The sequence below is a fragment of the Trichosurus vulpecula genome, chromosome 1 (genome assembly GCF_011100635.1).
Source record: "Trichosurus vulpecula isolate mTriVul1 chromosome 1, mTriVul1.pri, whole genome shotgun sequence".
In the NCBI taxonomy this organism is placed as follows: Eukaryota; Metazoa; Chordata; class Mammalia; order Diprotodontia; family Phalangeridae; genus Trichosurus; species Trichosurus vulpecula.
In genome coordinates, this window is record NC_050573.1 from 509,945,615 (window position 1) to 509,972,632 (window position 27,018).

At 38.5% G+C, this 27,018-nt stretch overlaps 1 protein-coding gene across 1 annotated transcript in view; it reads left to right on the forward strand.

The window, feature by feature from the left end:
- Positions 1 to 900: 900 nt before the first annotated feature.
- LOC118833544 (zinc finger protein 474-like) overlaps positions 901 to 27,018 on the forward strand; it is a 45,975-nt gene continuing 19,857 nt past the window's right edge. The window contains exon 1 of the mRNA XM_036740907.1: positions 901 to 1,908. Coding sequence (XP_036596802.1) covers positions 901 to 1,908 — 1,008 coding nt within the window. The remainder of the gene's footprint in view (positions 1,909 to 27,018) is intronic.

Genomic DNA, 27,018 nt, shown 5'->3' on the forward strand with positions numbered 1-27,018 from the left:
TAGTTATCCTCTGCCTTTGTGTCAGACACCTTCCAACATGAGGGGTTCAACTTCTGATGTCATCTTTTATCGTTTTAATACTATCCATGGGGTTTTCTTAGCAAAGATACTGGAGTCATTTGCCATTTCTTTCTCTAATGGATTGATCACTTTTTGTCTGTCCTCTCTTCTATGACCTGTCTTGGGTAACCCTGCATGTCATAGCTCATAGTTTCTTTGTGCTATGTAAGCCCCTTTGCCACAACAAGGCAGTGATCCAGAAGGATATAGACTATATAGGTTTTAACAAAAAGCAAAGTTTGCTTAACAATACCATGGAAACAAAAGTCAACAGAGATACAGTATTTCAGGTGAGCACAGTTTCCCAACCTCTGAATTTGTACTACACCAAGTCAGTAGGGCATATGTAGCCAGAAGAGACCCAAAACCTCATGTGCTGGGCTTTCATTCTTAGGAGGCCAGGAAATTATGACAATGAGTTGAAGTCTTAATTCTCTGGACAAATTAAATTCTGAGAATGAGTTTTTTTTTTAAAGAAAGAACTAGCCTTACCTACATGGAAGAGATGTTGCTCCTGCCAAAATAGTGGTAGTGTTTTATTTTGGGGGTTTTCTTTAAGAGTTCCTAATGCTCTGAAAAGCCATATATTGCCCCAGGGCTGAGGGTTTATTACTTTTGCTTATAATCATTTGGTCTACATTTTCTTTCAGGTCTCAAAGACTTCTGAGGGTTTGATGGAAACTTCACAATACTCCAGGCCATTGCCTTACAATGAAGCTTTGGATAATAGATTTTTGGGACCAAGGTACTTGCAACAACATGGGCCTTTAGGACAGCCAGCATCATACTAATAAGAATCCCATCTTAAGCCCTGCTTTATGGGAAGAGAGATCATCCTGAATGGAAAAATCAAAGAAGAAAAAGAATACCAGTAGCTTACAGCACACTGCAAATAGCTCAGCAGGGCCCAACCAAGTAATCCTTTCTAGTGATTCCAACCTTCATAGAAATTCACCAGGAACAAAAAAACTTAATCCTTCTAAAATCAACAAAAAAAGTACTCAGGTAAAGAGACCAAGTACTGTCACCCTATTGAAACGATCTCATAGGGGAAGCATGTCTGATGGTCTGGCTCGTGGTCCTATAATCCCACCCCGAAGACCAACGTTTAGACTGTGCTACATTTGTGGAAAAGAATTTGGTTCTCAATCCATTTCCATTCATGAACCCCAGTGCCTGAAGAAATGGCATATTGAAAACAATAAGTTACCCAGAAATCTCAGAAGACCAGAGCCCCAAAAACCAAAAACTCTTGGTGGTACTAGTTCTTATGATTTGCAGTCTATCAACAAGGTTGCTTTTGAGAGTGCTCAGGCTCAGCTGTTGCCTTGTGAACACTGTGGTAGAACTTTCTTGCCTGATCGTCTTCTTGTTCACCTCAGAAGTTGTAAGCCAAAAGCTAATTTTTCTGAGAATCTCCCTCCCAAGAAGAAAACCCTTGGTGGAATTGTGTCCCCACCAAAGACTCTCCTCTGTTACATCTGTGGCAGAGAGTTTGGCAGCCAGGCCCTTTCTTCCCATGAGGCAGAGTGCCTGGAGAAATGGAAAGTAGAAAATGAGCGACTCCCACAAAACCTCCGCCAGATACCCCCTCAGAAGCCAAAGCATTATTCAGCCAAGCCATCTAAGCCTGAGACGATGCAAACTTCTAATGACAGTCATGAGGGTCAGCTAATGGTTTGCTCCAAGTGTAACAAGAGCTTTAAACCAGATCGTCTTCAAATACACCAAAAAATTTGCCAAGTTCAAGATTCTGATTCCAGTACCTTTGGAAGCAGAAGCAGTGGGAGGGAGGCAGTCAAAATTCAGCCACAAAAGAGCAAGGCAGGATCCTCCAGATCTGACAAGGTAATCCCTTGCACAAAAGGCATACCAAACGGGCCTGGTGATACTTTCCATGGCTCTAAAAGAAACTTCTCCTGGACAACTTCTTAAAGTGTCTAATTTCTCTCTTGGGGAACCCTTGGTGAATCTGTGGGGAGGCATATCCTTTTCTATATAAAAAAATCATGACTTGCCCTATTTTTCACTTCATTCTGTGAATCTTTGCTGTCCAAGGGGAAGAAAAAGAAAGATGGACACCATATTCCTTGGTTCCTCATTATGCTTTATCTCTGGGAGAGGCTGTTATTTGCAAATGAGTCATTAATGCTGTGTCTGTATTACAAAGTTATAACTCCCATTTCAATAGCCAGGATTCATTGTGGTTTATTTCAGTCATCTGCATTAGGAATTTGCTTTTGGCAATACTGAGTTATGTTGAGTTTATTTGACTAAAATAGAATCTATGTCAAAAATCCCAGCTGACTAAAGCAGTACACACTGGAGTACTTTTGGGAACTCACAGACCTGCAATTGCGACCTCTTTTTCTTTAAAAAAAATTAGTCAATGGATAGTTAATAAAATGAAGGCTATGCCCTAACACAACTGTTATCCTATCTTCATAAAGAAAGGAAGGGGAAGTAAATGAATATTTATGTAGTCCTACTATGTACCAGTCACTCTGTGCTAAGCACTTTACAAATATTATCTCCTCTGATCCTCACAATAACCCTTTGACATAGGTATTGTTATTTCCCTTTTACAGAAGAAACTGAGAGAGACAGAGGTTAAGTGACTTGCCCAGAGTCACATAGTGAATAAGATTCTGAGGTTGGATTTGAACTCAAGTCTTCCTGATTTTAGGCCCCATGCTCCATCCACTGCGCCACCACCTAGCTGCCAGGCTAATAAATCAGCATTTCTTGAGCACATTCTATGTGATGTCTAAGTGCTTTTCATTGCTACAAGAGATAGCCAATGTCCCCCACTTCTGATGAGCCCCATGCTCCAGGAATAGCTATGGGCCTAGGGCTCCCCTGGACCCTGCCCAGTGGTTATTATATCATTTCCCTAGAGCAACAGGGTGAATGCTGGAAGGACCCTGCCCTCCTTTGATGTGATAGTGAGCCTAGGCCAATACACGCCCACCTTCTAGGGCTTACTTTCTGAAATGCTGATTTATCGTACAAATTGGGCTGGTTTGACCGATTGGGAAATCCTGCAGTGCACAAGTTATTCTTCTGGACAAAATAGGAATGGTTTATGATATTCTCATTTACATGTTTTCTGTTCTCCTTTACTGGTTGTCTGTTTTTTTTTTCGGACAAATGTATTCCTTTTTTCCACTTTTTCATGTTTAATAATTAAAACTATATGTATTTGAATCTTTAAAATTCCCAAAGGATTACGTTGAAACACCAGAAAAAGTTACAGTATTGTGTAGTTTTGCAGCGGACACTCATGAAAGAGCTCAAGGGACAGCTGGGTGATGTAATGGTTGAGCCTGGCATCAAGAACACCTGAGTCCAAATCCGGCCTCGGACACTAGCTGCATGACCCTGGGCAAGTCACTTCCCTTCTATTTGCCTCAGTCTCTTCATCTGTAAAATAAGTATAATAATAGCATCTATTTTTCAAGGTTGTTGTGAAGATCAAATAAGATAATACTTAGCACAGTGTCTGCTTCATATTAAGTGCTATATAAATATTAAGTGTTGCTGTTATTATTATTAATTTTCTTGTATAATGAAAATCCCAAATTTTAAATGTGGCACACAAAGACACCATACTAGTCCAAAAAGTTTGTTTCTTTTTTTCGCCTGACTTTAAAAATTTCTGTATTCATCTAAGATATTATGTAGTCTGACTTCATTGAGAGAAACAGAGATGGAGAAGAGATAAAGGGAGGGACAGACCCCAAGAGACAAAGACAGACAGAGGAGGGAGGGGAGAGAGACAGGGGAGAGAAAGAGACAGGGAAACACACAGACACAGACACAGACACAGACACACAGAGAAAGAGAGAGAGAGAGAAAGAGAGAGGGAGAGAGAGAGAGAGAGAGAGAGAGAGAGAGAGAGAGAGAGAGAGAGAGAGAGAGGGAGGGAGGGAGAGAGAGAGAGAGAGAGAGAGAGAGAGAGAGAGAGAGAGAGAGAGAAAGTTCCTTGTGAGCAGGGATTATTTAATTCTTTGTAGTTGTATCCCCAAGCACTGAATACAGTGCCTGGCACATACTAGGCACTTTTGGATTTTTTTTTCATTAATTGAATGTGTATGTGCGTGTGTGTTTGTACTACAAATCAGATTCCTTTGTATTTTGACTTAAAACTTTGTTTCTTAATTGGATCTATTTATTTCAAATGTTCTTATTACAGATCATGGATGTGGAACACTTTGGTCAGGATTCTTGTACTTGCTGCTATGCTCCCCAAAACGGAGCCAACAGGCAAAGCACAGCATGTACTCCTATGTAGTCATAACTGCTAAAACAAAGTGCCTTGAGTGGGTGTCTTATAATACTCTGTTGATTTGGGCTGAAGGCAAAAAAGCCCTAATATAGGCCCACTGGTGGCATATACACCTCCATTAAGCTAAGGGGAGTCCCAAGAACCAAGCCAGAACTCTTCAGAAGCTGCTGTAGCTTGTGTATATCAGGGTACACATGTCACAACTCCCAGTCTGGAGTAAGCATGTCAACAGGAAACTGTCACCCACTGCTCTCAGGCATATGCTCGCTGTTCCTAGGACCACTCATACTTTCAGGGAGAAGTATAGAAAGGTCATCCAAAATGGATGCCTTTAGCTGCATGATTTAAAAAATCATCAGTTAGGAAGGAGAGAATTCTTGGTTTTCTGAAAAAGATTACTTCTAAAGCAATTGGACATTCAGTCTTTTCCTTTCCCTATTTCTCATTCTGATAAAATTCTTCAGCAAGAAACCTTTTTCCTTTCATTTCCTCTCTGGTGCAGTCTACTGAATCTTCTTCCTTTTTTTTAATCAGTCTGTTACCTACTAACTCTTAAAGTCTCTGCCCAGACTTCTGTTCTTTTTTCTGGACAGTGAGACCATCAGTTATCCTTCCTTTTAGTACTCTTTAATTTCTAAATATCATTCTAGTATAGCACTTCATCTGGGATATTCCCCCAATTCAAAGTTGGGGTCACCACAGTAGTGACAATTCTTGGGATCTAGAGCTAACATTGAGGTGCTGTACTTTAACATGGTAGCTCAAGAGCCTCCACTGGTGTGTATCACATTAATAAATAATCAGTAGATGCAGTTTTTAGCGGTCATTTCCTAAGCTGACATTATAAAAGCAATAATTACAACTCCTTCCAAAATCTCTCCCCCCACCACACACACAAGTACGTACTTACAAAAGTTTCAGGCACATTCTCCAAAAGTTACACGTGGGATTGATGGGAAGAGTAAATTCAAATTTAGAGTATAATGGAAATGAGGCACGTATGTAAGGAATATCATGTCAAAGATGTCCCAACTCCTAGTATTGGGAATTCTTTCTCCCTTTGTAGAATCCATATATAGCTTCTTTGGGGTGTGACATCAATGCCGTACAAGCTGCTTAGCTACTAGGTTGGGATGGCTCCCCAAATTTGTAACTTTCTTGAGTCTTTAGTCAGTACTTCTCTCTGTTATAAGAAGTCCCATTCCTTGAGGCTATCTTCTCCCTCTTTCTCCATCTGTCTGTCCTCAGTATGTTCTCTGCTCCCAGATGGATGCATTATCTCTTATTGGCTCAGTTTCTCTGGTGACACAGTAAATGGGACTAGTGACATAGTCACTTTCCCTCCCTCCTTGTTGCTCTCTTGAGCAGGTAAAAGTAAGGATCTGACTTCATAAAGCACTTCTAATCCTAGAATTTTCTACTGCTAGACTGGTTTAACTCCTAAATTCACTTCCTGTTTTTAAACATGGGAGAATAGAGGTGAATGATTCTCTCAGCCAATCAAATTGCTTCCTTTTTTGTCCCTATTAGAAAGAAGTTTGCACCTGAGAAAGGAATTAAGGCATGGAAAATTTTGTTTACATATTAAAAATCTGTGTTATTATTGTCTTACTGTGAGATTGTAGGAAAATTCCCTAAGACATATTACTTATGTGATTAGATTCTGTAATTGATTAATTCATTCATTCATTTGAAGTGCCTAGGATTATATTGAAGTAGGATTGGAATATCCCTCTAATTTATACTCTCCCTTGGTAAACATTTGATGTTCCCAACAAATCAACCAGAATGCTTTGGCAAAGTACATGTTCATACATTCTGGACTTAGGGAATTCACTGTCCATTTACTAGTGACTTGGGGACATTCAGACATTGTCTTTTCCTAATGTTTTATGCCAAGGAGTGTCTGAAATATATATGTGGCATGGTTCACAAACAAATGTGGAAATTATCATTTTGCCATATTTCCAAATATATGGAGATACAATTTTACTAAATGCTATTTTATAAAGTTTTCCACTTGTTTTGGTGCTTGCAAAGGTCTTCTCCCACTCAAAGACAATAAAGAAAAGAAAAAGGGAAAAGGAAGTCAAATGTCCCATCTCAGAGGAAAAATCCCACTCCCTAAAGAGATCCCAAAACATGTTGGGCCGTCTCCAGAGGAAGTAAAGACCTGGGACTCAATAAAAGTCAACCTTTCATCCTTCAAATGAGAAATTAAACCACTTTGGTTTGGTGCTTGGGGAACAGCTCTTGGCCTGGGACATTTACCTGTTCTCTCTGCCACTCAGGTCCCTCTCTGCACTGGGTTCACTCAGGTACTAAGTGCCATAACAAGCTGGCATAGGACCCAGGGAGCTGCAGCACTTGTCCTCTCCTCCAAGTCCTCTCCCTCTTTTTTCAAGAGACCCTGCTGCTCAGGACCCACACGTATAGTTTGGGTTTAATCCTGTGAAATTCATCTGGGTCCCAACATAAAGCATCCAGAATTTCCCTAGAGATCCCCGAAGAATGTGGGAAATTTAACTGGAGGTGTAGACAAAACATTTCCAGGTGTCCCATCATACATAAATGTAGCAACAATCAGCTAGCAGCTACTGTGGCTGTGTAAGACCGACAACAACCTGTATACAGAGGGCTGCCAACACAGGTTCTTTGATCTGTTTTTGTAAGGAAAGCACCTTTAAGAGGTTAATAATCTCAGTTTAATCAGACATACATATATCATTCACTTGGTTCAGGGAGAAAAGATAAGTCCCCTGAACTTTAGGGCAAATACAAAACTGAAATTACAAACATCAACGGACAGACCTTGTCTGATCCAAATCATAATTCATAGTTACCAGAGAAGCACCAAAATCTGTCTGTGTTGTCAAAGCTGGGGGGCAGTGACCATGGCTTGCCCAGAGTCTCAACACTCTTTTCATGAGTGAGCCCCAAAGGTCAAACACCAAGCTCCCCTCAATTATATCCTGTTCAGAGCCCTGAGGGCTCTGACCTCACCCAGCCTGGGTGTGTGAAAGTTCCCCAAGCCCAGTATCATGTCATATACAAGTCAATGACTCCTGATTGCCTCAGTGCTGAGAAATAGCTGAGAAATATTCTAAACAAAGACAGCAAAAGGTTTCCCACCAATTCAAACAAAAGGGAGACTTGATAGTCTTAGCATCCCAAAAGGGAAGAACAGGAAAAAGTCTGACTGCCTTAACAATAAAATGCACCAAAATTTCTAGGAATTTCTTCATACATAGGTCAATATCATTGGAAATTTCAGACAGAAATTTTTTTCTGAGTTCCTGTGCCATACCTCATCCAAAATTTTTCTAGAAATTCCTGAAACTCATAGGGGTCCAAATTCACCCCCCACTGTGATGAATGGATTAAACTGAAGAGAAAGAAAGCAAACTCAAAAAATTTCTGAAGAGGTATGGGGTCCTCAAAGGGATGATTATTGAGTATTTCTAGTCCAGAAAGCATCCATAAATTTAAAAAGTTTGAGACATAATTTATGGATAATTTAATAATTTAATTAATAATGCCAGCATTTTAAATAAGGGTCAGTGATACTCTCAAATGCCAAAGACCGCCATGGCGATGGGCTCATGGCTTATATGCCTTTGGAAGTGGAGTGTTTGGTGGGGGAAATCAATTCTGATTGGTTAACAATTAATGAGAGAATGAATATTACAAAGATAAGTGAGCTCACACGATTAAGTAGCTAAGAGTGACATCATGTCTCTCTTGGCCAGAGAGACTATCTCTATACCCAGACTACCCCCAGCCTTGGGCAATCTAGACAATCTTTATCCGCTACCCAAGCCTGAGCTAGTTGGTGGAGTAGCAATATCCCAAATAAGGAGAATGTTAATGTTCCATCAGCCCTGTGCTTGAGAAATTGGACAAGGAAATTGGGCAGGGAAAAAAAAACTTGGGTCTTCCCGATTTTAATAATTGGCTATTAATATATATAAATATATATATATATATATATAATATATAATATAGACAAAAGACAAGTGATCTAGATTCACAACATAGTAGGGAAAACAGTCTAGAAATGCTTAAGTAAAAGAAAAAAAATGAATATTTATGATCTATCATGGCCTGGTCTATATGAAAGGCTCTGTACCAGTCCTTTAGGGACACAAAATCCACACTGCTCAGATTAACTGCCATGCTTATAATAGGTATAGTAATATAATAGATATCAGTACATAAACATTAAAACAAACAAAACTTATCTTAAAGAAATTGGTTTTACTTGTAAAGGAAATATGCTGCAAAAGTGACTGTCAATTACAGTCTAAAACAAAATAAAAGAGAATAAATCATTTTTTCCTTCATTGGATCTCTGCAAATTTTAGTAAATAAGAACAAGAGTCCTGGATGGAGAATCTCTTCAGTAGTTCTCTTCAGTTGTGGCTGTGGGGAGAGGAAAGGTAGAGGAGAACTCATATCTAAATTTCATGTATGAATTTCATAGGATTCAGCTCAGGCTGTACTGTGGAGAGCAGGGGTCCCCTTAAAAAGAGAAGGAGAAGACTTAAGAGTAATTACTCAGAGAGAAGCTCTACCACCTCCCGCCCTGAGCCCAGTGCCAGTTTGTTATGACACCAATATCCAAATTCATATTTCCTGAACAAACCTCTCCTAAAGTATTCCTTCAACTTACACAAATATTTTGGGGTTCCCAGAGGGTCAACTGCTAACTTAGGTTAACTCTGTGAGGCATCACTTTTAGCATTGTAGTTCTCAAGCCCCCACGTATGCGTTTCCTATTAACAATCAGCTATTAGGCAATTAACATTTACCAAAGGCATTTGCTTTGATCATATGGTAAAATATTGGTACAAAACTGTTTCTTCCAAAGCTTGGAAAACACTTTCTCACAAATACATAAAATATCCTTGGGAAAAGTCAGTTCACATGTACCAAAAAGGCAATTCAAAATTCCTAGCACTGAAAATCCTTTTTCTCTTTATGCGTGCTAATGCAGCTTAATTCTGGTCTTCATGTTTTTACTAGACAGGCTGCCCAGCTGCTAGGTTGAACTGGTTACTTGGAGCTGCTCTTTTCTTGGATGCATAGCTAGCATTGTCTTCATATAATTGCCTGCATAACTGTCTCCACACCATAATGGATAACACTTCCTACAGTTGCCTCCCACTCCAGATGACTCTTAGCATCTGTCCTCAGTGTGTCTCTCTGCTCCCAGATGGATGTGTTACTTCCTACTGTTTTAGTCTCTCTAGGGGCATGGTGAATATTGGATGGGGAAGTGGGAAACACCTCTTATGGGCTCACCCATGCTCCATGTCCCCCACCTTGCTGGACTCTGGGACAGATACAAGGATCTGCCTCATTAAAGTATTCCTGAGCCTGGGGACTTCTATCACCGGACTGGTTGAACTGCTGGAAAAACTTGCTGTTTTTATACATAGGCCCAAGGATTTAACATTGTCTCAGTCAATCACATTGTTTTTGTGACCTTTGGAGAGAAAATTTTGCACTTGATAAAGGAATCAGGGCTTAGACAGATCTTGTTTATAAACCAAAGTCTAGTTCTGTGTTATTATATTATTGTGAGGCTGAAGGAAAATTCCTTAATACCTACTACTCTGTGATAATATTCTGGGATTAACTGGTTCAGTTGAGGTCCCCTAGCCATTCTGTGTTTTTATTAATTGATATGTATTGGGGAGGGGGTAAATGGGGGAATGGAATCCCACCTCCTTACTCTGGATTCCTCAATTTGGGACCAAACTGAAACCTAGTAACACAAGATCAGATTTGCCAGGCATCCTCATCCCATAATAAATCATACTGAGGAACATATTTTCCAGAACTCTGATCCAATCATTCCTTTAAAGTGAATCATATCTGAATGGGTGACAATGACTGCTCCCCTGAAAGATTGTTTTCCCTTCCTACTGCATCAATTCCTTTCATTTCCATTGATTCATGTAGTTCTCTTAGTTTTCTTTGTAATAGAGAAGCTTCTGTTACCTTTACCTAAGTCAAAAAGACTCTTTGAAAACTTTAGGAGTCATATTGCAGCCTGACTTTGGCCATGAATCAGTTTATTGGGTTGGAGCAAGTCACGCTGGACTTCAGTTTCTTCACTTCTAAGATAAATCTGAAATATCTCTTAGAGAAATGCTCTTAAATTTTTATTTGGGGCAGGGGGAGAGAAGACCCCCCCAAGTCAATATCATCTTACCATCTAAAAACTTGTCTTTGAAGTTAGTTTTACCTGCCCGCCTCCCCCCAAAAAGAATAGAAGACATAGGAGGAGCACGATATGGAAGCCAGATTATCTTGTTAATTATAAATGTTCTACCTTTAATATTAGTATTAGTAATAGTAATATAGAAAAATAGTAATAGTAATAATAGTACCTTTAATATACATTTTAGAACAACAAAAATATTTTTAAAAAATAAAATGGAAAAAACTGCTCAAATACTTTAAATAATTTATTTCTCTTTCACCTTCAGAATTGTCTGTTGAATTCTTATGTTGATGATCCAGATGGAAATCCATTTTTTAGTGCTGGTGATTTAATATTTGGCAAAGTCTTTGTCCTTTACTAAAGAGACCATTTTTTTTATTCTGCTAGCTTTATACTCTTTTGGACCATTTGGAGCAAAGATAGATAGAGTTAATAACATTTAACTAGAAAGGCTTTGCTTAATTAACTTTAAATAATTATATGCTATTTGGGTAATTATATTGCTTGTATGATATGATATAATGTGAAACATTTTTTCTAAAATACTTTAAGAAAAATATCTATTTGTTTTACATTTTTTATTAGACACTGTGAATACAATTTTGTGATTGATTTTGGAAGATGTAATGCATTTAATTCTAAAACCTTGTCAGACATATTTTTAGCATCTGGTGCTGCCATCTGGTGTTTTTATCCTAGTGTAACTTTCTTTTACACAGTTTTTTCTTTAACCCTTTCTTATTGGCATCTAGCAACTATAATCTTCGTTAAGGGCTCCCTTTTTATGAATTCCCAAATTTATAAATAAATTCGTCTAGATCAGAAGAACCTTGCAGACATAACTTACCTAGATTTTGTCAAAGCATTTGGCAGATGTTATCATACTATTCTTGTGGAAAAGATGGAAAGATATGACCTAAAGGTGAGTTTAGAAAATCTCTTCACCCATTCAATACTACAGTCAAACTGGATTACTCATTATTCTCTTCCCTTTCCCTGCTTGATGCACTCGTGGAGGACTTTCATATCTGGAGTGGACTTCCCCACAGCACCACCCATAGAAATGCTTCTTTTACATTAAGACTCAGTTTAAATGCCAGTTTTTTCCAGAAAGTATCTCCCTGATTTCCTTAGCTAGAAGTGATTCCTTCCTCCTCAAATCTCTTAGGCATTTAAATCCATATTTGAACATAGATTTTAGTTGTTTGTGTACGTGTCTCATCCCCATGCAGAGAGACAGAGAGAGAGAGAGAGACAGAGAGAGAGAGACAGAGAGAGAGAGACAGAGAGACAGACAGAGACAGAGAGGCAGAGACAGAGAGAGAGAGAGAGAGAGAGAGAGAGAGAGAGACAGAGAGGAGAGATTATAAATTCTCTAATTGCTGTTTTTCACATTTGTATCCCCAGCCCAAAGCACAGTGCCTTATACATAACAGATGTTTAATAAATGATTGTTCAATAAATCAATGAACTGAGAGCCATGTTAGCAGAAGCAATCAAAAGTTTTAAAAGATGTCTAGATGTCCTTGAGTCCACTTTCCTGGGTCCAGAACAGACAGTACCAGAATCATTTTAAGCAACTAGGTGGTAACTGTTCTTAAACAGTTTTCTGAAGATAAAGCATCTTCATATCCCCCTGCTAAACATATTTTAGTCTGTGTTCCTAGACATTAAATCTAAGAAGTTCTTAATATAAATTAACCATTCATCTAGCAAAGAATTATTGAATAAGACTGCAAAAAAGAATGTCTATGTAACGGGGGTCTAATGCATGTCTATGTCCAGTGTAATGGGGGTCTGGTGCTTGTGCAGAACGCCTGGAATGAGATCTCTTCACCTCGAGAACCTGGAAAGCCTATTTCTAGGAGAAACATAATGCATACAAGAGACATACAAGGCTTGGAGAGACAGACTCTGGAGGATGTGAAGACATTTCTGTAACTACTTCCAGGGGGCTAGCCATGTATTGAAGAGGAAGCATTTTGATTGGCTTTTGAGGCAGTTACCGTTTCTTTGCCTTGATGCTCTCAGGAAGCTTTGTGGCCAGTGAAAAAATGTAGCTTACAACTTTTTGAGTTCAAGAAGTCCAGAGGGCTCCTCAACATCCCATAATCCCAGTCAGGATTTTCGACCAATGCATCACTGATGCCTCAAGGAAAAAAGAGTGATCTTTTGTACCCTAGCCCAGTGGTAGCTGTGACAGAGATGCACTGGGCTTTGATGCCACCTCCATACATGAACTTGGTGAGACCAATACTTTGTAGGAACTGAGCTAAGTTGAGCCTACTCACTACTACTGACACTAAGGTGATGTAGGGAACAATATGACCCCGAGTTATTGCTACGGGAAATGTTCGTACTTTGTCCTCTCTATGTCTTTGAAGTAAATATTCCTTTGTAAAAGCTACCTTGTTAAAGGGTTAATGGACCTGGGAAACTAGTTATAGTCCCCCAACAAATGGGGGAACATAGCTTATGGGGACTTGAGGCAATAACAGGAAAGGAAGAGGAGTAGCCTCCTTGGGGTATACCAAAACTATGAAAGAGAGATTTAGCCAGCTTTGCTCTGAGATACAGGGCTACCACGCTGAGTACATTTATAATGCACTTTAAGGCTTATACAACATTTTCTTCAAACTACTTACTATGAAGTAGATAGTACAAATAAAATTATCTCCATTTGCAGATGAGAAAACTGAAGTTTTAAGGGCTGAGGTGACCTTCCGATATCATACAGTAAATATCGATAGAACCATGATTCAAACTCACATCTTTACACACCAAGACCATTGTTCTTCCTGCTTTTCCACTGCCCTCAAATTTAATTCATGGCCTCCCAATTTTCACTCTTCCTAAAAATTGCTGACAGTTGCTCATATAAGCATGTATTGCGCTGGAATTCTTGGGAACACCCAATTAAATGCTTTATACATGCCTATGGCTGTTCATAATCTACCACCTTTAAAGGATGATATAGTTACTGTCTGAAAAATAACATTTCCTGTCTTTTCTCATATTCTGGCATGGTGACATACTTAAGTAGGAATGGAAACCTCTTAGCAGTCAGACAGTCTTTGAAATGTCTGCCCTAGTACTTTTAGTCCACCTGTCCTGCCTCATTTATTGTTCTATGAACTTTTATGCCTGTATATGACCCTGCAGAAGGCAGCAACTTGACCTAGAGCAGTCTGAACCACTGACATTCATATACTAATACCAAACAATAAGAAATGTCTGCAGGCTCAGTCTCTGCAACAAAAGGTTACTGGGGCCAAAAAGAAGGTTGAGAAAAAGTTTAATCAAAACCATTCCCTGACCCCTCCCTCCACTTTCCCACTGCCAACCAATATCCTGCTAGGGAATGAATCTAGTGAGTAACTCTGATTTTCATAAATTTAAAAGGAAAAAAAGTGAAACTCTAGAACATCTTAGAAACTGTGTTTCTTTCAGCAACATGGATTTTTAATTTAGAAATTGTACTTGTACATGCATTTTTAAAATATTGTCTCTCAGGATGGACTGTTAAAATGATTAAAGTCATTGTCATGTACACTTAAATTCCAGTCGATCTTATTTTCAGGTACAGAGAGATGTTTTCAAGTGAATGACATTTCCAAATTAATGAGCAAAAGTCTTTCCTCTTGTTAAGTCTCCCTTAAAAGGAGCAAAACAAAACACCAACCAGTCACAGACATTCTAGTTACTGTCCAATAAGCAGTCTGGATTGGAAAATTCCTTTACATGGAATCCAGTGATTTCCAAAAATAATTTAATTTCAAACAATGATCCTTCCAGATGTGACATTTGGGTAGAATAGTTGGAGAATGCCAGAAATGAATGTTAAATTCTAGCAGTGTCTAGAATCCTGAGCAATCTCTGCTATTGTTGAGATTTTCATACTTAAGAATCTGATTCATCTTATTCTTTACATAAAAAACTTTATTTATTGTGTGAACATATATAAGTACGTGGAAAGATGGGAGTGGAGGATGAAATTGCTAGTGTATTTTCAATTGTGTCATACAAAATAAATGTATAACTTTCTCTTTTTGTCTCCCCTCCTCCTTGAGAAACTCATGGTTTCCCCATCCTGATGACTGGGAACATGGGTGGGTGGATAGAACAAATTAATCATCATCTCCGATCTTATGAGCCTCTGAACACATTCACAGGTTGAGTTATAATTAGGTTCAGGTGACCAGGACTTTGCCCCAAGGTACTGACATCTGGAAGACTGTGCTCACTTCCCAGAGTGGTCCTCTTGACCTACTATCTCTATGCCTTGTGGTCCTTTACTTGTTCACATCATGCAATACAACCACATTCACCACAGGTTACAACCACTATGGCATGATTTTGGGGACCCTCTTTTCCTTACAATCATGTCCTGTCTGACAGAGACCTGCCTCCTCCTTCTTCCTGACAGGGATTCAAGATTGTAAACATAAGTTGGACTTTCTTGGGAGGTCACACTGCCTTCTTTCCCAGTGTGACTACACTGGACATAGGTGGGCTATCCTCTATGCTACTCCAATTCCCCAAATGGAAGTGTTCCATGTACAACAATTCCTAGTTATGGCACCATCCAGGTTATAATGATTCCTGGAGATGGTAAAGTTTAACCAGCAATAATTGGCTAATCCTGGAAAAACCCATCAACAACATTAAGTGAGATATTTAAGGGCAAGGACCATTCTGAAGTCCCATCAGGTAAACGTCTGCCTATTTTGCAGTCATAAGGCCAGCCTTGGTGTAACACATAGAGAGAAAAGTTCTGGATTTACAGTCAGAAGACTTAAAGTTCAAATCCAAGCTCTACCATTTTCTACATGTGTGTCCTTGGAGAAGTTCTTTAACTTCACCAGGCCTCAATTATAAAATAAGGAGGCTGTACTAGATTGTCATTAAAGTCTTTGTAGCTTTAAATCTGCAATACAATAACCTAAAATAAAAAGCATCATCTCCAGGACATTGGATCTGGAGTCACAGGTCTAGGTTCAAATGATGCCTCCAATGTTTACTATCTCTGTGACTTTGGTCAAATCATTTAATTGTACTCTGCCTCAGTTTCTTCATCCACAAAGTAAAAGGGTTAGAATACATGGTCTCTGAAGGTGCTTTCCAGGTTTACATCTATGATTTATTCTCTCTTTACCATCTACCTGTCTATGCATCCTATGCATTTGAGGGTTCATTGATCTGAAATTCAGACTTTCATATCACCCCAGACTTAAAATTATATAACTTGATAAATGGAAGGGACCTTATTAACTGTCTTGGAATCTCTACCACAGGTCTGGCACAAATAGTCCATTTGAACATTGGGGTGGATTCTCTCAATTTTTGCATCTTGAATTTCTTTTGAGCTACTTCAATTCTACTTTGCTTATAGAGCACAGCACCTTCTCTGATGTGGGCATGCCATGCCGAGTGATCCTATGCCAGTGTCTCCCATGTCACATAATCAATTCCAAAGTTCTTAAGAGACACCTTGAGAGTATCTTTGTATGGCTTCTTCTGACCACCACGTGAGTGCTTGCCCTGTGTAAGTTCTCCATAAAATGGTCTTTTTGGCAACTCCTATCCAATGAAGGTGTCCTTTCTATGATCTTCTTAACTAAGTAGTCATTCCACTTCCAGCAATGAAGAACCCACCATCTCACAAAACTGCTCATTATAGTTCTTTTTGGGTAAATCTAAGTTGAGGAAGCTTCTCCATATAGTGAGCACAGACCTACTTCCTTGAAACTTCCAAGCTCCCTGTAGAAATGAGCAGTGAAAAAGGCATTGGATTCAGGAAGCCCAAATTGGAGTCCTGAATTGCTTACTTCTCAGTTTAAGTCCTTACACATTTGCTAGCATTGTATCCTTGGACAAGTCACTTACCCTCTATCTAACTAAGTGCTAATGAATTGTAATGAGATAACAGTACTTGTTTTACCTTCCTACTTCTCAGGGAGAACACTTTGTAAACCTTAAAATGAGTTGTAAACAAGGATGGTGATGATGTCAGTGGTTCCATTCTTAAGTTGTAGTTTTGGTATCTAGAACCACACAGTCTAATTTCTCTAATGTTTGGCAGTCTTTTAAATATTGGAAAGATAGATAGTATGTTCTGTCTAAATCCAAAAGTGAACTTTATTAATTAATCAAGCAGTGGGCCCTTATTAAGCATCTACTAAGTGATAAGCAATGAAAAGTGTCATACAACCTACAATAGTGAATGTGAATTTTGTCTTTGTAAGAGATGCCTGGCCACTCACATAAGGACCTCACATTTAAGAGTACCAGCAGGTCAATTAATGTTTATAGACAATCTAAAAACAAAAATTCCCAACACCCTTTGCCACCCCTCTTCTTTCTATTACCACTACTGAAGCAGAAAGAAACTGCACAAAGTTGAAGCCAGAGTTTCACTGATTGCCATGGCCAAGGAACTGATTACCTAGTGGCCAATATAGATAAGCCTTTAAATTAACTAGGGTGTTTCTCAGACAACATGTAATATAAAGTCTCTCGATTTGACTATGCTGTAGAAGCCTTCCATTATAGTAGAATTACCAGAGCTTGCATCCTCTCATGGTAGAACTACCAGAGCCTTGCATAGCTTTCAAAAATCCAGAACTATCTTTATGCCATGATGATCTAATTGCATTGATAAGTAGTCAGTCAATAAGCAATTATTAAGTTCCTACTATTTGCTAAGCACTATGCTAAGCATTGAGAATACAGAGAAACACAAAAGATAGTCCCTGGCCCCAAGGAGCTCACAATCTAGTAAGGGAGACACCATACAAACAGGTCCATACAAACAATCTATATAGAAAATAAATAGGTAATAATCAACAGAGGAAAGGCACTAGAATTAAAAGGGATTGAGAAAACCTCTCTGTAGAAGATGGGATTTTAAGAAAACCAGAGAAGACAAGAGGCAGAAATGAGGAGGTAAAGCATCCCAAGCATGAGGGACAAGCCTGTAAACATGTCTAGAGCTAAGAGATGTACTGTCTTGTTTGTAGTACAATAAGAAAGTCATTATCACCAGATTTAAGAGTATGTATTATAGGGAGGGGATATAAAATGGAAGAAGACTGGAAAGGAGTGGGGAGGAAGGGTGGGCTATAAAAGGCTTTGGATACCAAAAAGAGAATTTTTTATTTAATCCTGGAGATGATAGGCAGATAGAGTTTACTGAGTAGGAGGAGTGACACTTGCACTTTAGGAAAATCACTTTGGTGGTTGAATGATGGAAGAACTGGAGTGGTGAGAAGGACTGGAGTGTGGTAGATTTGCCAACCAGCAGACCATTCCGAGGAATGAGAAGATAAAGATATGTACTACGGTGGTGACATTATCAAAACAAAGAAGGGGGTATATTTGAGAGATGTTTCAAAGGTGAAATTGACAAACCTTGGCAATAGATTGGATATGGGGGGGTGAGAGATAGCAAAAAGTAGAGGATGACACCTAAGTTGCAATCCTAGAAGACTGGGAAGATGGTCCTGCTTTTGACAGTAATAGGGTACTTTGGAAGGTGAGAGGATTTGGCAGAAAAATAATTTTGGACATGCTTTGGTTATCTTGAGCTTAAGTTGTCTACAAGGCATCCAATTCAAAATGACAATAAGCAGTTGGAGATATGAGACTGGAGGTCAATAGAGAAAGTAAGGCTAGAGAAGCAGATGTGAGAATCATCCATATAGACATAATTGAATCTATGGGAACTGATGAAATCACCAAGTTAAGCAGTAAAGAGGGAGAAAGAAGAGGATAGGAAAAGACAACAGTGTCCCAAAAACCTAGAGAGGAGAGAGTATTAAGGCAAAGACAGTAATCGGAAGTGTCAAAGGCTACAGAGAAGTCAAAAAGGATGAAGATTGAGAAAAGAAAATTGGATTTGGCAATTAACAGATAAGTGGTTACTTTGGAGAGAATGGTTTTGGTTAAATGATTAGTTCAGAAGCCAGATTATAGAGTTTCAAAAGGGAGGAAGAGAGGAAGTGGAAGCACCTATTGTAGACAGCCTTCTCAATCAGTTTAGCTACAAAAAGCAGAAGAGATGTAGGATGATAGCAGGGATAGATGGATCAAGTGAGGATTTTTTGAGAATAGGGAGACATGGGCATGTCTGTAGCACGTAAAGAAGCAGCTAGTAGATGGAGAAGTTGAAAGTGAGTGAGAGAGCAGGGGTGATAGAGGGTAGAGTTTCTTGGAGGAGATGGATGGGATGGAATGGGATCACTTGTAACGGAAGGAGGAATTTTCCTTGGCAAAGAGAAGGGCCACTTCTTCATGTGAGACAGAGGTGAAGGGGAAGATAATGGCAGAAGACATCTGAGTGGTATGAGATGAGAAATAAAGGAGAAAGAGATCTCCACGAATGGCCTCAATTTTTTTTCATTAAAATATGAGGCAAGGTTCTCAGCTGAGGAGTTGGGAAAGGCAGAGCAACAGGAGGGATATGGAAACTAAGAGCAACAATGGCTTAGAACTCATTTGTGAAATATTAAAGATAAAACTGTTTGAAGGTTACAAGCACTAACACACAAAACAGCAAAGAAAACGATTCTGCAGAAAACTTGGTACAATACATACATTATCACTACCAATCACATTGACAAATGAAACAAAAGGGGATAACACATATATTTTTTAAAATAGAATAAATATACAAGCATTTTTATAGCCATAATTTTCCTCATCAGTTAGAGTGATAAAACTACCACATTTGTCTTTGGTCCCTGATCTGCCGTTGAGGCAATGGAAATGGCACTTAAGTAGACTAAATTGTGAAGAAGAGTTCAAGTACACAAAGAAGAAACTCATGCTGCAAATAATATAATCTTAAAGGGATTGAGAGATTGGTTTTCTAGATAGCTGAAAGGGTGGAAAATATTAAATAATTTGAAAAAATCTCAGATGGTATCATTACTGCAGAGATGTGGCCAAGATGACATTGGCCAAAACCCACATGCCTACTTTCTCATCTCTATAAAATATTCATAGGAATGCTCTATACACATAAAGGATATCTGAATTTAAGATAAAATAGGCTTTTGACAATGCTTTTTTAAAGAAAAATATCAGACCAAATAGTCATAGTCACAAAATTGAAGAAAAAGTGTAAAAATACATTATCTTATTATATTTATTTTTATTCATTACAAAATAGGATTTTATTTCATAGAGCAAAAGTGCAGCATTAATTCTCTTCTAAAAGGTCATCTCCCTAAAAAATGTAAGCTAGGACTACTCACTCTTGGTTTGTTGGTAAAAGAGCGCATCTGAGTGCACGTTTTATAAGCCACTTTATCCTATAACTTTTATGGAGAATTCTCAAAGGCAGAAACAGAGCAGAACCTAGGAATTTCTATGTTCCTTTGAGACTATGAGTCTGTCATTTCATTTTTATTGGTTGTAGGTCATCTGGACTGGCTCCCTGTCTGGCTTCCTGGTGGGCCTTGAGGCTAGGCAGTTCCTCTCCAGTGTCTAGAGAGGAGAGAAGGGAGAGAATGAAAGAAGTGGATTAGAGGAGAAGACTCTCCCCTGAAAACCCAAGAGAAAAATATAGGGTATTCTGGAGGTTTTCATCCCTTCTCTTTTTAGGGAGAGGCAAGAGATTGGAGAGCACAGACAGCTGGCCACTACATCCACATATGGGGACTACAAATGTACAAGTATTTTCTTTCCCTATTAGAATGTAAGTTTTTAAGGGACAATATCATATCTTTTTATTGGCAGCTGAACCTAACAAAGTGCAAATAGTAGGGGGAAGGAAAGGGAACAAATGTTTATATAGCACATACTATGTGCCAAGCACTGTGCTAAGTAATTTACAGATATCTCATAGTAAGTGCTTAACAAGTATTTGTTAAATGAATGAATAAATCAATATATTTTACTATTATAATTCTTATTAAAATCTAAATACTCCTGGTGGATTAAAAATAGCTGATTTTTATATGGCAATTTTACAAACATTGTCTCATTTAATCCTCATAAGGACCCTGTGAGGAAAGATACTATAAATATCATCATCATCATACTAGTGAGGAATCTGAAGAATAGAGGGGTAGGTGAGGCCACTCACTTAAATCATTAAGTATATAGCTATTTGTAAGGTTAATGGGGAATAAGATCTTCCCCAACCTTCAATAGGCTTCATGTGGAGCCCATTTAGGGAAGCTTGCTTGCTTGTGGGAAGGCTTACACACCGTTTGCTAATTTTTAATTAGGCACTGAGCTTATTAGCTGAAAGAGTATATATTCTGAGAGGTGAGCTTTTGCTTTAGGGGCTCACTTATGTTGTGATTCCCTGGTCATATGTTCAGAGCTCCCCAAATCCTCAGAGGTAAAGGCTCTCTTGATTTAGTGGTGGATGTAAAGCTTTGATTCAGGCAGTAGTGCCCTGTCTATTGGTCTTTATGTCTCTTCTCTATATTTCCTCTGTTTGTATTTTATGTAATTAAAGAAGACCATTGACTCCTGAAACAGCCATCTTCCCTAGTAAAGAAGATAAAAGAACCTGCACTAGAAGCCATCCTGGGTATACCAGTGTGGTTGCTGTTATACTATTATCAGAACTCAGATTCATTTTTCCTGACTCCAGGCCTCATGCTTTCTTTGCAACACTATCTGCATCTTCTACATGTGATTTATTTTTAGTTCAACCATGATTTATTGAAATAGGAAGCTCCCAGAGTAGCACTTTCACCAAAGGAGATCAGCAATTTCTCTGTAAATTATAATGGTAGAGAGCTGCCTGGGTCACATAACCAGTATGTGTTAGAAGTAGAGATTTGAAAATACCAAGTTCTTCCTGACTCTAAGATCAGCTCTCTATGCACTATTCTATGCTGCATATTATCAGTTTTATTATGAAGTTAGTTTATCAGATTAGTCTACTGACCTCAAAATGGGACAGAAGACAAGTAGATAAAGGAATTGAGAAGAAGAGGTCCAAAGTATAGGACTGCTTAGAAGTAAAAGCCTCTTACACGTCAAGCCCAGTGGAATAAGAGACCCTGGGCATCTGAGGGAAGTTGAAGACTCTGAAAGATTGAATAGCATGGCACCAGAGACTAACACAACCCACATCATAATTTTGTCATGGTCTTATCCATATGTAATGCATTCTTATTTCCTGATGCTTTAAAAATCATGTCATTAATGATAACTCATATGCATACTTAGGCTCTGGGTCCATTCCCTCACCTTTTGGGGGAATATGTGAATAATAGATGGATGTAGCAGACACCTGGTTGTTATGCCATTTAGGCATTTTGAAGTGCCGGAGAGAGAGGGAATGGCCCTATGTTCTAGAGGATTCCAAAGATTTCACCTTTAGACATAGCTCAGTCCAGGTAAGGCACTCCTCCATTAGCAGTAGGTCCTCTACTATCTACTCCCCTTTAACTTCTCAATTCCACAACCCGGTTTGAATTCTCCAACCACCTTTATTTCTCCTTTCCCTGGTCAGGGAATGTCAGATATATGACAAACAGATATATGACAATCCTATTCGATGGTCCAGTAAAGGAGCTTTAAAAAATGAATTAGTGTAGAGCTAAGATGGCAGAATGCAGGCAGCAACTCAGCTGAACTCTCCCAACATTCCCCTCAAACAATTTTAAAATAATACTTCAAACTGAATTCTGGAATGGCAGAGCCACAATAGGTCATAGTAAGACATTTTTTTTCCATTCCGAGACAACTTAAGAGGTTGTCAGGGTTGGTCTGTGACAACGGAGTGGTGGTTGGCCTGGAGTGCAGCTCATGCCATGGCAACACCAGCAGCAGGCTTTAGAGGCAGCAGCAACAGTGGCTTTGGGAGCTCTCAGCCCAGAGAAAGTAAGGGGTCAAGCAAGTGATCAGAAACAGATTACAGAGGACACTTTGTTAGCACTGGGTGTAGGACCCTCATAAAATTGTCTATTTGTAATTCCAGATAGTAGTTCTAGGGCGAAGAGGACCACTAGTGTTTGTGGTTACAGGGCCCTAGACATAGTTCCAGAGCAGGGAAGAATATTTATGATCCCTCACAAGGGAGTAGGCGACCTGATCTCAGTTCCAAAGTAGAAAGGAACATTAGTGCTTTCAGCCACAGGAGCACTGGGCTGTGATTCACAGTTAGGGGCAAAAGGAGGGACAGCACTTGTGACTACAAGGAAGTAGGGAATCTGGTCACAGTTCCAGAGCAAAGAGGAACACTAGTACTCATAGCTGCAGAGGAACAAGGTGCCTTCCTGGGTAAATACCAAAACACAGGCCAGGAGAAAAGTGACCACATCTTTCCTTCGATTATGCCACATTAGAAGTACTGAAAACTTACAGACCCGCAGAACCAGCTCTGAAAACAGCAGCATGAAAAACCTGAAGTTTGGGACAGTGCCCCCTGCACACCAGAAGAGCGTAACTTTAAAATAAAGTTAAAAGTCAAATAGGCTGGGAAAGTGAGCAGACAGCAACAACTACAACAACAACAGGAAAACCTAACCATAAAAAGATACCATGGTGATAGGAAAGATCAAAACAAAAACTCAGAAGAAGACAATGATGCCAAAACACCTTTAAGCAAAGCCTCAAAGAAAAATGTGAATCAAAAACAAAAATTCCTGGAAAAGGTGAAAAAAGATTTTAAAAATCAAATAAGAGAGGTAGAGAAAAAGTTTGGAAAAGAAATGAGAAACAATGCAAGAAAATTATGAAAAGAGTTAAAACCTTGGTAAAAGAGGCACAAAAAAGGAGGCACTGAAGTAAATAATATCTTAAAAAACAGAATTGGCCAAATAGTGAAAAAAAGCATACAAATCACCTGAAGAGAAGAACTCCTTAAAAAGTAGAATTAGCCAAATGGCAAAAAATGTAGAAAAATTCACTAAAGAAAATAATCTCTTAAAAATTAGGTTTGGGCAAGTGGAAGCTAATAACTCCATGAGGCATCAAAAAACAACAAAACAAAGTCAAAGGAATGAAAAAAAATAGAAGAAAATGTAAAATATCTCACTGAAAAAAACAACTGACCTGGAAAATAGATCCAGAAGAGATAGTTTAAGAATTGTTGGACTACCTGAAAGTCATGATCAAAAATACGGAGGTTATACATCATATTTCAAGAAATCACCAAGGAAAACTGCCCTGATATCTTAGGCATTGAAAGAATCCACTGATCACATCCTGAAAATGATCCCAGAATAAAAAGTCTAAGGACTATTGTAGCCAAATTCCAGAGCTTCAAGGTCAAGGAGAAAATATTACAAACAACCAGAAAGAAACCATTCAAATACCATGGAGCCACAGTTAAGATCACAAAATATTTAGCAGGTTCCACATTTAAGGAGTGAAGGGCTTGGAATATGATATTCCAGAAGGCAAAAATGCTAGGATTGCCACCAAGAATACCTACCCAACAAAACTTGAGTATAATCCCTCAGAAGAAGAAATAAAATAGAGGACTTTTTAAAGTATTCTTAATGAAAAAAAACTAGCTCTGACTAGACAACTTGACATTCAAACGTAAGACTCAAGGTTAAAAAGGTAAAACATGAAAGAGAAATTATAAGGGACTCAATAAGGTTAAACTGTTTTTTCATATATGGAAAGATGATACTTATAACTACCAAGAACTTTATCATTATTAGAGCAGTTAGAAAGAGTATATGTAGACAGATGGCAAAGATGTGAGTTGATTATGATGGGATGATCTAAAAAAATAAGGGGTGAAAAAGAAGGATGCACTGGGAGAAGGGGGAAGGGAGAGGAAGAATGGGGGGAATTACATCACATGAAAAGGCATGCAAAGAAGAGGTGGGTAATGTTTGAACATTACTTACATCAGAATTGACTCAAAGAGGGAATAATATACACACTTGGTTAGGTATGTAAATCTATTTGCCAAAGAAGAAAGAGAAGAAGGGGATAAGAGAAAGGTAGGAATCTGGTAGAAGGGAAGATGGATTAAGGAAGGCAGTCATCAGAAGCAAAACAAACTTCTGAGGAAGGACAGGGTAAAGAGAGAGAAGGATAAACAAACAAAAAAAACAGGATGGAGGGAAATACAGCTAATCATAGCTGTGAATGTGAATGGAATGAAATAACCCATAAAATGAAAGCAGGTAAGAGGATGAATCAGCAAATGGAATCCTACAATATGTCGTCTACAAGAGGCAAACACTGAATAAAAATGAGGGGCTGGAGTATAATCTATTTTGCTCCAGCTGAGATAAAAAAAGCAAAGGTAGTAATCATGATCTCAGACCAAGCAAAAACAAACATAGACTTAATTAAAAGAGAAAAGGAAGGAAACTACATCTTGCTAAAAGGGACCACAGACAATGAAGCAATACCAATACTAAGCACACATGAACCAAATGGCATAGAATCCAAATTCTTAAATGAAAAGTTAAATGAGTTATAGGAGAAAATAGACAGTAAAGACCTCAACTTCCCCCTCTCAGAACCAGATATATTAAACCATAAAAAATGAGAAAGAAGTTAAGGAGTTAAATAGAATTTTAGAAAAGTTAGATATGATAGACTCCATGGAAATAGAAAGGAGTATACCTTTTCTCAGCTGTACACAGCACCTTCAAAAAAACTGGCCATGTAGTTGGGCACAAAACCCTCACAAATGTTCAAAAGCAGAAATATTAAATTCATCCATTTCAGACTATAACAGAATTAAGACTATGTTCAATAAAGGACCATAGAAACATAAATAAAAAATTTATTGGAAATTAAATCATCTAGTCCTAAAGAATGAGTAGGTCAAAGAACAAATCATAGCAGCAATCAATAATTTCATTAAAGAAAATAAAAATGAGACAACCTACAAAAATTTGTGTAATGTAGCCAAAGCAGCACTTAGGGGAAAATTCATATAGCTAAAGGCTTACATGATAAAACAGAGAAAGAACAGATCAATGAATTGGGTATGCAATTAAAAAAAAAAACTAGAAAAAGAACAAATTAAAAATTCCCAATTAAACATGAAAGTAGAAATCTTGAAAATAAAAGAAGAGATTAAGAAAACAGAAAGTAAGAAAACCATTGAACTAATAACTAAAACTAGGATTTTTTTAAAAAATTTATTTATTTAACATATTTAGTTTTCAGCATTGATTTTCACAAGAGTTTGAATTACAAATTTTATCCCCATTTCTACCCTCTCCCCCACTCCAAGATGACATATATTCTGGTTGCACCGTTCCCCAGTCAGCCCTCCCTTCTGTCACCCCACTCCCCTCCCATCCCCTTTTCCCTTCCTTTCTTGTAGGGAAAGATAAATTTCTACGCCCCATTGCCTGTATATCTTATTTTCTAGTTGCATGCAAAATCTTTTTTTTGTATTTGAACATCTGTTTTCAAAACTTTGAGTTCCAAATTCTCTCCCCTCTTCCCTTCCCACCCACCCTCCCTAAGAAGTCAAGCAATTCAACATAGGCCCATGTGTATCATTATGTATAACCCTTCCACAATACTCAAGTTGTGAAAGACTAACTATATTTTGCTCCTTCCCAACCCATCCCCCTTTATTGAATTTTCTTCCTTGACTCTGTCCCCTTTCCAAAGTGTTTGTTTTTGATTACCTCCACCCCCATCTGCCCTCCCTTCCATCGTCCCCCCCTTTTTTATCTTCTTCCCTCTTCTTTCCTGTGGGGTAAGATTGGGTACCTAATTGGGTATTTATGGTATTCCCTCCTCAGGCCAAATTTGATGAGGGAAAGATTCACTCATTCCCCCCTCACCTGCCCTCTTCCCTCCTCCCACAGAACTGCTTCCTCTTGCCACCTTTATGTGAGATAATCCACCCCATTCTATCTCTCCCTATCTCCCTCTCTCAATATATTCCTCTCTCATCCCTTAATTTTATTTTATTTCTTTTAGATATCTTCCCTTCATCTTCAACTCACCCTGTGTCCTCTCTCTCTCTCTCTCTCTCTCTCTCTCTCTCTCTCTCTCTCTCTCTCTCTCTCTCCCTCTCCCCCCCCCTCTCTATATATATATGCACACATACATATATACATACATGCACATTCACTTATATATATATATACATATATATATATGCATATTCCTTTCAGCTACTATGATATTGAAGTCTCATGAATCATACATGTCATCTTTCTATGTAGGAATGTAAACAAAACATTTCAACTTTATTAAGTCCCTTATGATTTCTTTTTCTTCATTACCTTTTCATGCTTCTCTTGATTCTTGTGTTTGAAAGTCAAATTTTCTATTCAGCTCTGGTCTTTTCACTGAGAAAGCTTGAAAGTCCTCTATTTTATTGAAAATCCATATTTTGCCTTGGAGCATGATACTCAGTTTTGCTGGGTAGGTGATTCTAGGTTTTAATCCTAGCTCCATTGACCTCCGGAGTATCATATTCCAAGCCCTTCGATCTCTTAATGTAGAAGCTGCCAGATCTTGGGTTATT